The sequence below is a fragment of the Myxocyprinus asiaticus genome, chromosome 3, assembly GCF_019703515.2.
Source record: "Myxocyprinus asiaticus isolate MX2 ecotype Aquarium Trade chromosome 3, UBuf_Myxa_2, whole genome shotgun sequence".
Taxonomy (NCBI): Eukaryota; Metazoa; Chordata; class Actinopteri; order Cypriniformes; family Catostomidae; genus Myxocyprinus; species Myxocyprinus asiaticus.
In genome coordinates this window covers 28,134,113-28,151,250 of record NC_059346.1, presented here as the reverse complement: position 1 = coordinate 28,151,250, position 17,138 = coordinate 28,134,113, and the positions used below count along the sequence as shown (strand labels likewise).

At 36.0% G+C, this 17,138-nt stretch overlaps 1 protein-coding gene across 3 annotated transcripts; it reads left to right on the top strand.

Annotated features, from left to right (window-relative positions):
- Positions 1-1,364: 1,364 nt before the first annotated feature.
- On the top strand, positions 1,365-15,501 carry glipr2 (GLI pathogenesis-related 2). Of its 3 annotated transcripts, none has more exons than XM_051657514.1 (13): positions 1,365-1,505; positions 4,428-4,454; positions 4,799-5,008; positions 8,416-8,493; positions 8,576-8,758; positions 8,971-9,102; positions 9,626-9,835; positions 9,979-10,056; positions 10,949-11,131; positions 11,446-11,565; positions 12,018-12,236; positions 12,348-12,425; positions 12,676-15,501. In XM_051657514.1, exons 2-13 carry the CDS (start codon positions 4,448-4,450, stop codon positions 12,834-12,836), a joined length of 1,659 nt encoding a protein of 552 aa, XP_051513474.1. In that variant the 5' UTR covers positions 1,365-1,505; positions 4,428-4,447; the 3' UTR covers positions 12,837-15,501. The 3 variants fall into 3 exon arrangements, with proteins under 3 accessions (XP_051513474.1, XP_051513464.1, XP_051513480.1); XM_051657504.1 differs by having other exon boundaries at positions 1,376-1,505; positions 4,778-5,008; XM_051657520.1 differs by lacking the exon at positions 4,799-5,008 and having other exon boundaries at positions 1,377-1,505.
- Positions 15,502-17,138: the final 1,637 nt, after the last annotated feature.

Sequence of the window (17,138 nt, the reverse complement as noted above, 5' to 3'; positions counted from 1 at the left end):
ATGGGTTTGGAATTTGTGCATTTACACAAAACTAAGAAAAAGACTTATTAGAAGAAAAAAACAATAATAATACCAGATTGTTCTTAATACTACAATCATCACAACAAATTGCTTTTTAAAATGTTTATCTCTATGAAAACTATTGTAATGTGCACTTATCAGGGTAAAAGTTATGCAAATATGCATGTTTAAACATGTCTTTGGTTTCATTAACTGTCTACAAGAGTCTTCTTTTCTTTTTTTTTTTTTTTTACTTTTCTTTTTCGGACAATCAAGAGAGACAGGACAGTTGAGAGAGAGGGGGGGAACAGATCTGGACACATCCCAGCCAGACTCCAACCTGGGCTACCGTGAGCTAACAGCTCTTACATGTGCCATGACACTGACTCATCAGGTGGTTTTGATATTGACAAAGCATGACAAACACAATAGATAATGTCTTCACATTTATTTATTCACACTTTTAAACTCATCAGAGTATCATGTTTGACTTTTAAAAAATTTTTTTTCGATGTACATGGTTTTATGATTTTCTTGTTCTCAAATTTGTATATGACCTAAACCTCTCATTTTGAACAAAACAGCCTGAGAAATTAAGAAACTGCTGTGTGTTTGATATTATGACTATGCTTGGTTTTTTTTTATGAGAAAAGGAACAAAAACGTCAATGGTACTATAGCAACCACAATGAGAGGAAGTGCTAACGCAATAAAGGAGAACAGTTTCAAAGAAGAAGCAAATATGTACTGATGAAATGTAATATCACATGATGGAACAAGTCAGAGCTTTGCTCTCCTGTTCAAATTAGTTTGTGATGAAGAGTGATGTGTGTTATAGTGTGTGTGCTTCATAGGCTAATCACACATGTGGAAGGGGAGGGGGGGAGGGTGGCTGGGGGGTTGCGGGTTTAGCTGGTTTACAAGGGAATTTCTTTAGGTTACAAACTGGTAATTACAAGGGTATTATGCTATAAATATAGTTTATGAGGAAATTTCTAGTGCCCCTATAATTCAAATCGCTTAAAGAACATACTAAATGATGTTTTTTTTTGGAAAATGTAAAAATGCAGAAAGTTTTTTTGTGAGGGTTAGGTTTAGGGGTAGGGGAAAGAATCTATAGTTCATACAGTATAAAAATCATTATGTCTATGGAGAGTCCTCATAAGGATAGCTGCACCAACATGTATGTGTGTGTGTGTCTGTGTGTGTGTGTGTGTGTGTGTGTGTGTGTGTGTGTGTGTGTGTGTGTGTGTATTGAGAACATAGATGTAATTGGTCACCACAAACACACATACATATAAGGCTGACTGTGTTTGAGTGTGGTTTCACACACAACAGTGGTTTCGTCAGTGTGGGCTCTTTCCTGGTTTAGAGGGCGTTGCATCTCTTGTCAGATATATATCACGTACATTTCACAGCTAGTCAGCAAGAGACAGAGAAGGAAAGAGGGAGGAAATAGAAAGCATTTTAAGAAAGACAAAATCCTGCACTGAGTCTACAAGACAGGTAAGCCTATTTTCTGTATGCACATTTATTAGACTTTTCTATGTGCTGTGTATAAATGTGATTACCTATTATCAGTGCAACAACTTTATTATCTATTGTGGCCCAGTGCATTTAAATAACAATAATAATTAAAAAAAGACCAAATTTGCGCTAGACCAAAAAATGCAAGCATCAAATAGTGTACAATAGTGTAAAATAGTATTTAGCGTTCATAAAACATTTGTGCTATTTGAATTGTAGAGAACATCTGGAGACATTGCAATAAATAGATTGAGACAGACCAGTGGCGGTGCATGCTTGTATGGCTTCCTGTGCAAACCCGCTTCAACACGCCCCCAAAGTTGTTGATGGGGTTGGGGGGGTGCGGGGGGTGGTGGTGGTTGTATGGTGCCTTGGGCGAAACCCGCTTCAACACGTCCCCAAAGTTGTTGACTGGGGGGTGTCTGTGTGGGTGCCTCGTGCTGCCCTGGGCAACTGCACATGTCACCCATGCCTAAATCCGCTACTGAGACAGTCAGACAGACAGTCTCATTTTGTTGCCAGACATAAAGTAATTGTCACAGTAATGATTTCCTGATAACATTCTTGACAACATGCAAATTCACAAAGGATTTCCAGTGAAACCTGCTTCACTTTTGTAAACAAACTAGGTTTAATAACAATAATGAGACAGACAAATACCAATATATCTATTGGCTTTAAGGTATTTCTGTGAGCAAGGTGATTAATTGTGGTTGGATGTGTTTTTAGTTCCACTAATCTTGTGTGACTATATGCAAAGCAGTATATATACATAATTCAAAATGTTGATTGTAGCTGGCCTGATTCCAAATTCCATAGTAGCAGAAACAGTTGAAGAAGTTTAAATGTCAAAGTGTGTCACAAGAATAACCATGATCTTGCAAAAGTAAAATTGTTGCTCTTTTGAGTGACCTCTCATATGTAGACAAGCATACCCTTACAAAAAAAAAAAAAAAAAAAAAAAAAAAGAACTGCAGTCTGATTAATCTGTGCAGTAAAAGTGCAGTTTTGTAAAATTATACTTTACTGCTAACTGACGAACTGAACTGCACATACAATACCTTTTAACTGCAGTACTGACATAGTGCACTGCAGTACAATTGCAGGTCAGTGTAGTACTGCTAGAGTTGAGTGAAGTATGTCTGAATTCCTGCAAAATAATAGCAGTTCAGTGTAGTACAATTTCAGATCAGTGCAGTATAGCTATAGTTTGTGTAGCTCACCTACAGTTCAGTGCAGTTAAACTGCACAGCAGTATAAATGGAGCTGCAACTGAATATGCAGTTTTCACACTGAACAAAACGATAAATTTATAATGTTTGACACATTATTATATTTTTATAATGCTATTAAAGTAATTACCAATTTGACATTAGATTCTAGCATTCTATTCAAACAGTAGTTGAAATAGGGCAGAATCTGGGAGGATCTTAAACAGAGACGCACACACCACAAACAAACATACAGCATCAAAGTGATGGAGAAATGACCTGTTAACAAACCCAGATGCAGCTGCAGCAACATTAACACAAGCAAAAGCAAAACAAAGCCCTATTTGGACAGTCATTGTTTCTCAGTGTGATGCCTATAAAAGAAAATGTGCATGGCTCTTCTGTGATAAAACATATGTGTTCGGATGATAATTAATTCACGGTGGAAGAGCGAGTTCAGTCATCCTACAAACATGGAAATTTGCTTCTCACGTGGTCAGTCGCATGTAATATTTGTATTAGAGTGTGTACAGTTTAGTCGACTAGTCGGTTAGTTCTGCCCTAGTCAACACATTGAGTTCGTGCCTTGTAGTCGAGGATCACATGAATTCAGTTGCGCTTGTTCCATATGGTGATAGCAAATGAAAAATTCCTCAGTCCACAAACTGCGTTGTGTGTATTTTGTCAACTATTTGGAATTATGCTAAAGTGTAAATAGAGTAAACACGGAGCACTTTACTCTCATCTCTCATGCACTGCGTGCGCTCTTCTTCTTTCTCAAGCATGCAATAAAACACACACACACACACACACACACACACACACAAATGCATAGGGAAAGAGAGAAATGCTGCACATATACCACCTGCAGTAAAGAAAATTTGGAAAATATTGGGAAAAGTTAGGCTAGCGCAACCTCTTTTTTTTAATTTATTTTTTTTATGTAAGGGCTCCCACTCAGTGTGATGGAGCTGAGACGTAACTTTATTATTGTGAATAATTTCCAACATTTCTACACAAGCACATTACTATACGTCTTGACAAACAGTAACTGTACAGCACTTGGCAGAGGTAAAAAAGGTTTTCCAAAAAGACTATTGGATTTATTCCTGCTTTTAAACTCAAAGATGTGAATTCGGATGGAAATTAAACTACCACACGACCTTGGTTTTTGTCAAAAAACAGTAAGTAATTTGGCTGGGAATTTTCTTGAGGGTGGTGGGAGAAAAACACAGACATTTTGGATTTGGACAGCAATAAAATCACTGACAAGCCCCTGTAAATGCTGGAATTATCTTACATCCCCACATAAAACAATTACTATCTGAATAGGCCTCAAGATGCAGCTATTTTCATGTGGATTTCAAAACGGCGTGAATGTAGCAAAGTGGACAGCTACAGCCTGTCGGACGATTAATATTGTGGAGAAAGAAGGTTTAAGAGATTTAATGTGCATTGCAATGAATATGCAATCTATGGGGACAAGTTCTTTCAATTTGTGTACCTCCCACTTAGACTTTGGGAAACATTTAATGTTATTAAATGGTATTTTATTGCATTTCTATCTTTGCACTATGAAAGGCTTTGTTTGGAAAATATTAATAAAACATTATTGTTGCGTATTGATTTCTTTTCTTTTTTAAGTAGGAACTACATTAATATTTTATTTCTTTTTTTTTTTCTTTTGCAGTCTGTCACATAGTCACATGCATGGCGGGTGAGTTTACATGACTTTCTTCAAATCTATTTTCCTATGAGTTTCCTATTAGAACTCCTATGTTTGGTAGTCTGTTTTACCATTTGATTTTCTTAAACATCTTGGTTACCTAAAGGTTTGTCTCTTCATCTGACTATAGAACTCATCTAAAGCTAATTTTCCTGTAATCTACCCTGGTAAAACATCAAATAGTCAATGAATAAACCTTTTTACCATATACCACTTAATTTGCAAAAGGACTACTGTAGCTTTCCAAAATTCAGTTGCTTTGGCATATTTGTGAAAGCAATTAAATTAACTTTTTTTTTCAATACATCATTTAGCTCTTTGTTCTTCTCTGTCAGGCAGCAGCTTTGAGACTGAGTTCCTAAATACTCACAATGCACTTCGCAAACAGCATGGCGCCCCGCCCCTCACCATAAACAAAAACCTATGTCGCTCCTCACAAGCATGGGCGGAACACCTGCTGTCAATCAGGACCCTCAAGCATAGCAACAAAGACTATGGAGAAAATCTGTATTATGCTTGGGCTTCAGCTACCAAAAAACTCACAGGTCAGCTTAACAGTTTCTTAAAGGTTTACAAAATCATCTTAAAAAGTAAAATACTTCTCCATAATGTTCATTCTGGCATAAGAAGCAAATTACTCTTAACCTTCCTATTGCATTCGGGTCATTTTTGACCCGGTAAAGGTAAATCATAATTTTTAAATACCACATAGTTTTTCGTATGGGAATCAAACTTTGTGACTTTGTCAAGACTGAATATTTTTATTATTATTATTATCAGATTTTTAGAAGAAATTATTTAAGAGATTTAACCATTTTTATAAAATTGTTACATATTTTGCCTTCCCGGGTCAATTTTGACCGGGGCATCAATTGTGACTTTACACATGATATTATGCAGATATTTTCGCACATTTATGAATTCGATTTTTCTTAAAAATACTTTACCTACATTTAACCTCTTTCCCTTACTCTCTCACACACTTTTTTTGTCTCAAAATGGGACTGCATCTTGTTTACAAACATGCATACACATACACATACAGTCTTACCCACACTCACACACAGAACTGACAAAACAGATGTAACAAACATAACAAATAAAATATATCAAAGGAAACACTGACTAAAAGGAGGTGTGGCAAGAGCAAAAGTTCAAGCATACATAGTCTGAATAAGGGTTGAAGGAAGAAAGGTCCACATTTTACTCTACAGACTGATCTGATAATGAACCAGCTTGCAGCATAATCACACATTAACATTCAGCAGTTCATGCAATAAAAATAATGCATTTTATTTAAAAACATTGTATACAAGTACAGATGTTGTGTAGCTAAGTTGTATAGTCGTTATGATGTTGTTTGGTTAGAAAAAAAATATTTGGTTGCGTAGATTTTGACTTTTGAGTTGTTTTTCAGCGGTAATAAGTAATGAATTAATATGGAAAGTAATAAGAGAATTACTAGAAATTTTCACTTTAAATATTTATAGAAATTTAATGCAATGTTTTATTCAAATGAAATTTTAATGCAATGTTTTATTCAAATGAAATTTCAAATGAACCTTGATAAAAATATATATCTTCACATGTATCTGTCACGAACGCCGGTGAAGATTATTTAATTGACCACCAGAAGTCTCACTCACCTGGATATTGACATTGAACTACATTTCCCAAGTGCCCACATGTCTGGACTGATTACTCCGCACCTGCCTCATATCACTCAGACTATTTAAGCCCGGTGTGTGTGTTCGTTCATTGTGAAGTCTTGTTTGCCCTGGCTACATTTCTGAGCGTTATTATTTACTGTGTTGATCTGCCCGTGTTTGACTCTGCTTTGGATTACCCTTTACGATTCTCTGCTGCCTGCTTATCACTGTGTTTTGCCTGGACTATCACTATTGCTGTTTTACTGCCTGCCCCGATCCTCTGCCTGTTTGACTACATTTACTGCCTTGTCTCTATTGTTGGTTGCCCTGGTTATCCTACCCACGCCTGTTTGTACTTTGAACTTGTGTCCTAATAAACCGCACATGGATCCCACTCAGCCTGAGTCTGTGTTACAGCTTCTCAATATATTGCTCTCCTCTTGTGCTTTGTCTGTATTTCATTAGCTGTGGCTCGTCAGTCTCTCGCTCATAGACAAAGTGCGCACAGTCCGTCTAGATATCAAGCTGTTTAGAAAACTGTCATTGTGTCTGCGACTGGTCTTGGCATGTTGCAGGAGTGCGCACACAACAAGCCCGTTCGTCGTGAGATCTGGAACTTCTCGTCGCAAACCAGTCGCCGACTCAAAACATCAAAGGAGACGAGCTGACAAAGACTTGGCTTTATCTAACCCTTTCCCTAACCGCAAGTGGAAGTGACGCCCCCTTTTAGAGTTGGCACAACCCCCTTCTGGAGTAACAACGCCCCCTTCTGGAGTAACAACGCCCTCATTTGGAGATTCCATCCCCATTTAGAGGTCTCCGGCCTGCAACTATACCACCAGACTCCAATATGCATGACTGCCGTCACAGGGTCCCAACTTCATTACAACACATTAAACTGTATGTGTGTGTGTGTGTGTGTGTGTGTGTGTGTGTATATATATATATATATATATATATATACACACACACACTGGTGGCCACACGTTTGGTATAATGTACAGATTTTGCTCTTATGGAAAGAAATTGGTACTTTTATTCACCAAAGTGGAATTCAGCTGATCACAATGTATAGTCAGGACATTAATAATGTGAAAAATTACTATTACAATAAAAAATAAAAATAAAAATAAAACGACTTCAAAGAGTTCTCTTTAAAAAAAATCCTCCACGTGCAGCAATGACAGCTTTGCAGATCCTTGGCATTCTAGCTGTCAGTTTGTCCAGATACTCTGGTGACATTTCACCCCACACTTCCTGTAGCACATGCCATAGATGTGGCTGTGTTGTCGGGCACCTCTCACACACCTTATAGTCTAGCTGATCCCACAAAAGCTCAATGGGGTTAAGATCCATAACACTCTTTTCCAATTATCTGTTGTCCAATGTCTGTGTTTCTTTGCCCACTCTAACCTTTTCTTTTTGTTTTTCTGTTTCAAAAGTGGCTTTTTCTTTGCAATTCTTCCCATAAGGCCTGCACCCCTGAGTCTTCTCTTTACTGTTGTACATGAAACTGGTGTTGAGCGGGTAGAATTCAATGAAGCTGTCAGCTGAGGACATGTGAGGCATCTATTTCTCAAACTAGAGACTCTGATGTACTTATCCTCTTGTTTAGTTGTACATCTGGTCTTCCATGTCTCTTTCTGTCCTTGTTAGGGTCAGTTGTCCTTTGAAGACTGTAGTGTTCACCTTTGTATGAAATCTTCAATTTTATTTGGCAATTTCAAGCATTGTATAGCCTTCATTCCTAAAACAATGATTGACTGATGAGTTTCTAGAGAAAGCTGTTTCTTTTTTTTTTTTTACCATTTTTGACCTAATATTGACCTTAAGACATGCCAGTCTATTGCATACTGTGTCAACTCAAAAACAAACACAAAGACAATGTTAAGCTTCATTTAATGAACCAAATTGCTTTCAACTGTGTTTGATATTATGGCAAGTGATTTTTTTAGTACCAAATTAGCAATTTAGCATGATTACTCAAGGTGTTGGAGTGATGGCTGCTGGAAATGGGGCCTGTCTAGATTTGATCAAAAATGACTTTTTTCAAACAGTGCTGGTGCTGTTTTTTACATCAGTAATGTCCTGACTATACACTGTGATCAGTTGAATGCCACTTTGGTGAATTAAAATACCAATTTCCTTCTGAAATAGCAAAATCTGTACATTAAGGCCAACTTTTGGCTGCCAGTGTATATCATTTTGACTTTCCTTATACAAATTGAGATATTTTATTGAATGCTGTGGCCACATATTTAAGCATATAAATCTATTGTACATTTTTTCTCTGCTTTCTACAGGACGAGAGGCAGTGGAAAGCTGGTACAGTGAAATTAAAGACTACAACTTCTGCAGGCCGGGATTCAGCTCCAAAACAGGTACCTGTAAACAGTAACACTGTGGCGGTTAAAGAGCTTCACTAGTTTCTATTCCAACACTGACTCCTGATGATGTCTCCAGGTCACTTCACACAGGTAGTGTGGAAGGACACAAAAGAGATAGGTGTGGGACTGGCCACTGATGGAACCACAACTTTTGTGGTGGGTCAGTACCTTCCTGCAGGAAACATCACCAATGCGGGCTATTTTCAGCGGAATGTCTTACCGGCAGGTTCCCCTATAGACTCAAAGTCCTCTGGTACTGGTTAGTACACTTCTAGGAGGGTTATTTCACGGAATCCACATGGTTATTTTATGAAGATTAAAATCGATTCATATTAAAGTGAATGCAAATGCCACACATGGCAAAATGTTAAAATATTGGACATGGAACAGACCTATTGTAAAATATACTGTAGATATGTTTATGAGCATTACAATATTGCAGATATTTAAAATATCTTACATAATATTCAGCCAACAGAGGTGGACAAGTGCATGGACCATCTGACATCTATACAACGAGACCACCATCAGTTCCTCGCAGTACTGAAACATCACCACCAGGGGCCAAGAGGGAGCCTCATCTGGTTAGCAGCAGCTCAAAAGGTAACTGAGAACTAAAAAAAATCAAATCAAATCAAATCAAATCACTTTATTGTCACACAGCCATATACACAAGTGCAATGGTGTGTGAAATTCTTGAAATTCGTGAATTCTTGACTAATCACATTTATTTAATCTAAATACTGTTATGATGAATAAATTATGGATTTAAAGTTGCAGTTTTTAAGTTTCCAGAATTCTAACAACAAATAAGTGTATTTGGAGGCTTTTGTTGTTGTTCTTCTATGCACAAATACAATACATACACAGTAAAGTGGTCATGAAGTGTGGATAAAACTCAACTTTAGCTTGTTTATATTCCCTTAATGAAAATTCAAATAAGTAAATTTTTTTATAATATTTCTTTATGGTCTGTCAAATCCATAGAGCGTGTCTTCCATAATATGTTTGAAAAACATCTGAGGATGTTGAAATTGACTGTTCATTACTAATATCCTTTCAGTCAAACCTGGGATTTGTTTGTCTTTCTGCACATCAAATAACTCTTTGTGTTTGTCTGTACCAGACAGCAGCTTTGAGAATGAATTCCTACAAACTCACAATGCATACCGCAAAAATCATGGAGCCTCACCCCTCAACATAAACAAAAACCTGAGTCGCTCTGCACAGGAGTGGGCGGAACACCTTCTGTCAATCAGGACCCTCAAGCATAGCAATGGAGAGTATGGAGAGAATGTGTACTATGCCTGGAGTTCAGCTACCAAAAAACTCACAGGTCAGTGTTTAGAACACAATTTTCATTCAGTCACCTTGGATGTAACTTTTGAAGCAAACATAGTATTTCATCGGCCATTATGTATCATGTTCTCGTTTGCTTAAACAAAAGTTTTCTGCATATATTCTGTGTGATTTGTACAGGACGAGAGGCAGTGGAAAGCTGGTACAGTGAAATTAAAGACTATAACTTCAGCAGGCCTGGATTTAGCTCCAAAACAGGTGAATCCACCACTAAACACTGCAGCGGTTAAAGAGATAAAATTCTCTCATCATTTACTCACCCTCATGCCATCCCAGATGTGTATGACTTTCTTTCTTCTGCAGAACACAAACAAAGATTTTTAGAAGAATATCTCAGTTCTGTAGGTCCATTTAATGCAAATGAATGGTAGCCAGAACTTTGAAGCTACAAAAAGCACATAAAGGCAGCATAAAATTAATCCATAAGACTCCAGTGGTTTTATCCATATCTTCCGAAGCGATATAATAGGTGTAGGTGAGAAACATTTCAATATTTAAGTCATTTTTTAACAATAAATCTCCACTTTGACCAGCCCTCTATGCACATTCACGAGAGTATTGAGTTCTTCTTTTGCTGTTTTTTGACGATTCTCATTCTTAGTGTATATTGCCACCTACTGTGCAGCGAGGAGAAAGTAAAAAAGGAAGGGATAAAGGAAAGGAAAATAATAAATGAATCATATTTGCTCAACAGCCCAGTAGGTGGTGATATGCACGAAGAATGCAAATCATCAAAAAACAAAAGACCTCTCGTAGTGGATATTTATAGTAAAAAAAGGACTTAAATATTGATATGTTTATCACTTACACCTATCAAATCACTTCTGAATATATGGATTTACAAACTGGAGTCATATGGATTACTTTTATGCTGCCTTTATGTGCTTTTTGGAGCTTTGACGTTCTGACCAACAGAGCTCAGATATTTTTCAAAAAATCTTCATTTGTTTTCAGCAGAAGAAAGAAAGTCATACACATCTTGGATGGCATAAGGGTGAGTAAATGATGAGAGAATTTTCATTTTTGGGTGAACTATCTCTAAACATTTGTTGTAGTCTCTTCTAACACTGACCTCTGGTGGTGTCTCCAGGTCACTTTACACAGGTGGTGTGGAAGGACACAGAGGAGCTGGGAGTTGGATTAGCCACAGATGGAAAAACAACCTTTGTGGTGGGTCAGTACCTTCCTGCAGGAAACATTAGCAATGCTGGCTATTTTGAAAGAAATGTCCTACCAGCAGGCTCGCCTGTAGAGTTAAAATCCACCCCATCTGGTGAGTATGCTATGCCTACTGGAGGAATATTATACTAGATCCTGTTGATATGGATTTTTTTTTTTTTTTTTTTTTGCGATCATAAAATGATCTAAATAAATGTAGATCACTGGACAACTGTAATTTTTATTGAAATAAATGAAAAAATAGTGATCAAATTTTTTTTGGTGATGGTAGATTGCAGATATATTAAAACAATGACTATGAACACATTTATATTATATTTATATTTAATTTATATTTATATTTCACTTTGATATATATAAACCCTTCCTGAATAACCTTCACTACTAACTTATTTATCTGGTGTTCAGCTGACAGAGTTGGACAAGCACTTGTTGCTCTCAGCATCAGGCCAAATCCATTACCTTCACCATCTCACACTTCTGGACCATCACATAAGAGTCAGACTCCACAGAGCAGCAGTTCAAAAGGTAAAGAAACAGAATGAATTATAATTTTAACCACATAAAAAATAAAAGAGAAAGTAAAAACATGCAGTTTCAGTGTATTTTATTAGTCTTTGTCCACATGTCAACTGCAGTCCCTATAATAAAAGAAAGTAGAACATGTAGACTAATACAACAAACATCAAAATCCAGCACAACCAGTCATCAGTTAGTCAATTAGTTACTCAGGAAGTAACTAGTAGTTATCAGTGATCAATTGTGATTGGTTTGAAAAAATTGCAAAAAGCCACGAGCCACATAAAGACTATGAGTCAGTTTATTTCTTTTATTTACACCACCATTAAATGCGTGAGCAGTTTGTGCACAAAACTAAATATTCAGCCTAAAATCATGCTTAATGTGAAGAGGCGCACAGCTTGAAGAAAGAGCTTGGCCATGCTCTCCACTCACCTGTAACTTCTCTTCCTGTGATGAAGGTGAGGACTTGTCCCAGTTTCGTCAGTCTCTCCTTGAGGCTCAAAATCACTACAGACGGCAACATGGGGCACGGCTTCTCTCGCTATGCCCCATCCTCTGTAAAGAGGCTCAGGATTGGGCAGCACATCTGATTAGCATTAATGCCTTGAAGAACAGTGGCAAAGGTCATGGCGAGAATATGTCATACAAATGGACGTCCAATATGGTGCCTCCAACAGGTACAGTAAATTGTATATTTCCCAAATGTAATGGGTCTGTTTAAGATACTACAGCATAACTATAATGACAAAGTGTATAGAAAAACCAATAAATGGCATTTTTATCTATAGGAAAAGAGATTGCTGAATCGTGGTACAAGGAAAGTGCAAAGTACAACTTTGCAAACCCTGGCTTTCAAAGTGGAGCTGGTAGGCTAATAATTTTGCACTCATATCGGTAAAAAACAAAACAAAACAAAAACAGCGTAAAGCAAGGTAAAACAGTTAACAGTTAAATTAAATAAACTGCCAAATATGTAAACAATGTTTTAATGTTTGTTGATTCGCTGAAATTTGAGTATATCTTTATTCAAACCTGTCCTTAAATATTTATTGAAGTCAATATAAATCATTAATCATAATTGCAATTGCAAAAAACAAAACATTTATTTGTGTTCAGGTAACTTTACCCAGATGATCTGGAAGTCTACAGAGCAATTTGGGGTTGGCCTTGCATCAGATGGAAAAGGCAAGTTCATTACTGTGGCCTTTTACAAACCCCCTGGTAACATCACCAACCCTGGCTACTTCCAGGATAATGTCAAACCTGCTGGAAGGTGATCTGTTCAAAAAATTAGTTTAAGCAGATCTTAAACAATACAAATGTACAAACAGAAAACATCAGTTTGCATTTGTTAAGTTCAATACTTGACAATATGTTTGTTTGTGCTGATGTATGTTCTCCTTTTTGACATTCATTTGTTCTCTGTCCTTTACTGTTGTCTCTGCATATAGAATTTTATAAAGACATGACATTAATCAGGGTTGAGGAGTAACGAAATGCATGTAATGGGAATACGTATTTAAAATACAAAATATAAGTAACTGTATTCCACTACAGTTACAATTTAAATCATTGGTAATTAGAATACAGTTACATTAAAAAAGTATTTTGATTACTGAAGAGATTACTTTGCATTTTATTGTCATTTGTTTCATTTAATATTTAGTCCTTTCAGATGGAAAACATTTATACATATAAATGGTGCGATCCAAAGTGCATTTGAACAGCGGTGAAACACTTTCTTATGATGTGTTACATTCATACGAGCAGACAGAGAAGTAAGTTTGAAGTTTGGAGCTCAAGAAATAGAAATAAACCTTGTGTAAATTGTTAGCTTTACGCTAAGCTAAAATGCTATTTCTAGCCATTTTACATGCACATTAACAGGCACGATCATATTTTGTTATCAAGAAAATTCACGTTGGATCATAATTTCTTTTTTTCTTGTAAGATGTTTGATATTAAGGCAAAAATCGTATTCTTGATAATAATTTTTGTATTATTTTTCTGTAAAAATATCAAAAAATCCTTTAAACAAGATCAGTTTGATTGATCTTGTTTTAGAAACAACACTGCATAAGATATTTAGTTTTTTCAGAGAATGTATTTTTAACATGTGTATTTTGTCTTACTGTACTGGCAGAGTTTTAATAGTAAAAACAAGTGAAAAAATCTACCAGTGCTGAAGAAGTAATCCAGAAGTATTTAGAATACGTTACTGACCTTGAGTAATCTAACAAAATACGTTACAAATTACATTTTACAACATGTATTCTGTAATCTGTAGTGGAATACATTTCAAAAGTAACCCTCCCAACCCTGCTTATAATGTACAGAAGCCAGGGATGGCATGAAAAATCCTTATAAAATAAAAGATTAGGGTTTTAACTAAAAAAAGGCATTATTAATCTAAAGCAAATATTGTTTCCGTGTAGTTAGTTATCTTAAATACAGTCTATACACTATGAAGGGACTGATTTATTGGAGTTCTAAAGGAAAGTTTGGGAGGAGCACTTTCATCTAATCTTGCAATTACCACTAGAGAATATAAAGGCTCTCATTCCTCTCCCCAGCTACAATTCACATAACATAAATAAACAAATTCATTTTTGTGTAAATTGTGTCACCATGTGAAACAAATCTAGGTAAAACTTCACAATATGGTTCCATTTGTTAACATTAGTTAACTACACAGATAACGAACTAATAATGAGCAACCATTTTACAGCATTTATTTATCATAGTTTGTTCATTTTAACATATACAACTTTTAATTGTAAAAATGCATTAGTATATGTCAACATTAGTTTATGCATTATGAAATAACATGAACTAACAATGAACAATTTTATTTTTATAAACTAACATTAACAAAGATTAATAAATGCTGTTATATATATATATATATATATATATTGTTCATTGTTAGTTCATGAAACCTCATGCATTAACTAAAGTTAACAAATGGATCCATATTATAAAGTGTTACCCAAATTTACAATGAAAAAAGAGCCATTTTATGACATTTTTACAATGTAAGACTAACCCCTTAATCTGCTGATGTCCTTCACAGATATAGGTTCTTCAGGGCTGGACAAACACAACTTTGTCACAAAGGTGTCAGAATAATTGTAATATAGTACCATAGCATATATTACCCAAAATCCATTATTTTATCTGTACCTAACCATATTACCCATGGATTCCACAATTTGTAGTGTTGCTAAAAAGCATTGTTTTTTAATCTAATAAAATCTGATTTAATTATATCAGATGCCAATATAACACTGCTAAAATGCTAACAATGTTGCAGGTACAACACACACAAACACACACAAATCATCCTAGATTCTTTACATACACACATAAATGCATCTAGATGTGAACACATCTTACATACAGTAGCCCCAGAGAGGTTGGGTGGGAATGCAAACTGGAATGGCATGGTGTCATGTTACGTGAACATCTTTGTCATTGTGTAGCTGGGGATACATGAGACTCTCTTATCTTCTGAGCTCAATGCCCTCCATCATGAATAAGGGCCCTGAATAACATACAGGTCAAATACTTGTCTGATCAAATGAATGTGCCTTTGCTGTGGTTGAGAATTTGTATAAATATAGCACTCACTGGCCCAAGAAAAATAGAAAACATGAGTATCTTGACAAATTATAAGGAAGTGAACACAACGCATGATATATCCAAATCAACCTTATCAATAATATAACCAGCCTTCGGAATATAAGGATGATTACAATGCAAATGAAAGAACATTGTGATGTTTGCACTGTAAATACAGGGGTATGCAAAGGAGTGAGGAGAGACCGACAACTTCTGAGGCAGACATTGAGGGTTGTGTCAGGCCAATTTGTTAATAAAATGATGAATTTGACTTGTTTTTTCTGTCTGTTTCAACAACAGGAAATAAACATCTAGATTCTAGACAGTGTTAAGTCTTGCTATCTTAATTTCTCAGTAAGTTATTCTTCATCTTCTCAGTGCCTTTCAGCAACACAACATAAACCTTCTGTCCTTTGTTTTCCATTTTTGCTCTAACTTCTTTGAAGCCAAAAATGTGAATTAATAATTCAAATTCAGAGGATTATTTGATAGTAGTCATTGGTATATTTTTATATTTTGCGAACGATGAACCAAGCACTCTTACACAAAACACTGTTTTCAGATAATGTATTATGTAAAAAATGTAAAATGTATGTCAAAGATAAATGAATTTGCTTTTCTCTTAGCCACGTCAACATTTGCACATGCCTCCCCCATAAAATCACCATTTTAATTAATATAGGCATTTTAATCCAGCTGAAGAAAGTCACTGGTTTAGGCAAATGATTAATGACAATCTTTAGAAATGCATTTATTCAAATCAAATATCTTTTTAGATTATTAACAAGAGACTGTAAGCAGTTCAGTGTGCTTAAGATCTCACTGTTGTCACATCAAAACAGGATTGTCTGTACAGTATATATAACCTATATATAGGCTACTATAGTATAAGCTGTGCATGTTGGATACTCCACAAACAGATAAATTAGTTTGTTTGGAGTTTCCTTGACCATAAGTATACTTACACTCTGTAAAACTCTGAAACTCAAATAAGGCCTCTGTATGGAGAGTTTCTATAGCAGTAGTGCTGCAGTTTCTATGGAGCTGCTTTTGTTGTGCCAGCTGCCTCCTTTCCTCGTAGGGATCACCAGCAACATAGGGAAATGAAAACAGGGTCAGTCATTATCCACAAGCATTGCCAACTGAACTGTAAGCCTGGTTGTCTGATACACAAAGAAACACAGACTGAGCAGTTGGTGTAAGTCTCACTAGGTTAAATTATACATACATCAGAGTAACTTGTAAGGGAGGATTATGTGTTGTTTAATTTAAGATTAATTTTAACTCGCAAAAACTTTTTTTTTTTTAAACCCCAAAGACAAGAGCTTCCAGATGATGTGGTCATTAAATTTAATAATGTGTGATAACACTTGAGAGAAAAATATTTTATACCAAAATTCAATATATATTATACCAATAAAAAAATCTTTCATTTTAATATATATATATATATATACACACATACACACACACACACTCACCGACCACTATAGGTACACCTATACACCTACTTATTCATATGATCTAATCAGGCAATCTTGTGGCAGCAGTGCAATGCATAAAATTATGCAGATACGAGTTTGAGTATTTCTGTAACTTCTCATCTCCTGGGATTTTCACACATAATAGTCTCTAGAGTTTACTCAGAATGGTGCCAGAAACAAAAAACAACCAATGAGGGGCAGTTCTGTGGATGGAAATGCCTTGTTGATGAGAGAGGTCAACGAAGAATGGCCAGACTGGTCGGAGCTGACAGAAAGATTACGGTAACTCAGATAACCACTCGGTTCAATTGTAGTGAGAAGAATAGCACCTCAGAATGCACAACATGTCAAACCTTGAGGCGGATGGGCTACAACAGCAGAAGACCACATTGCGTTCCTGCCGGCCAAGAACAGAAAGCTGAGTCTGCAGTGGGCCTATCATCTGTGTTCCTCAGCAAAAATCGAGATTCATCA

Bases quoted from the DNA above. Each gene is read 5' to 3' on its own strand.
- glipr2 (XM_051657504.1), top strand. The intron at 8,494-8,575 runs GTACCTGTAAAC...TGATGTCTCCAG, and splicing joins GGGATTCAGCTCCAAAACAG to GTCACTTCACACAGGTAGTG. The intron at 8,759-8,970 runs GTTAGTACACTT...CATAATATTCAG, and splicing joins CTCAAAGTCCTCTGGTACTG to CCAACAGAGGTGGACAAGTG.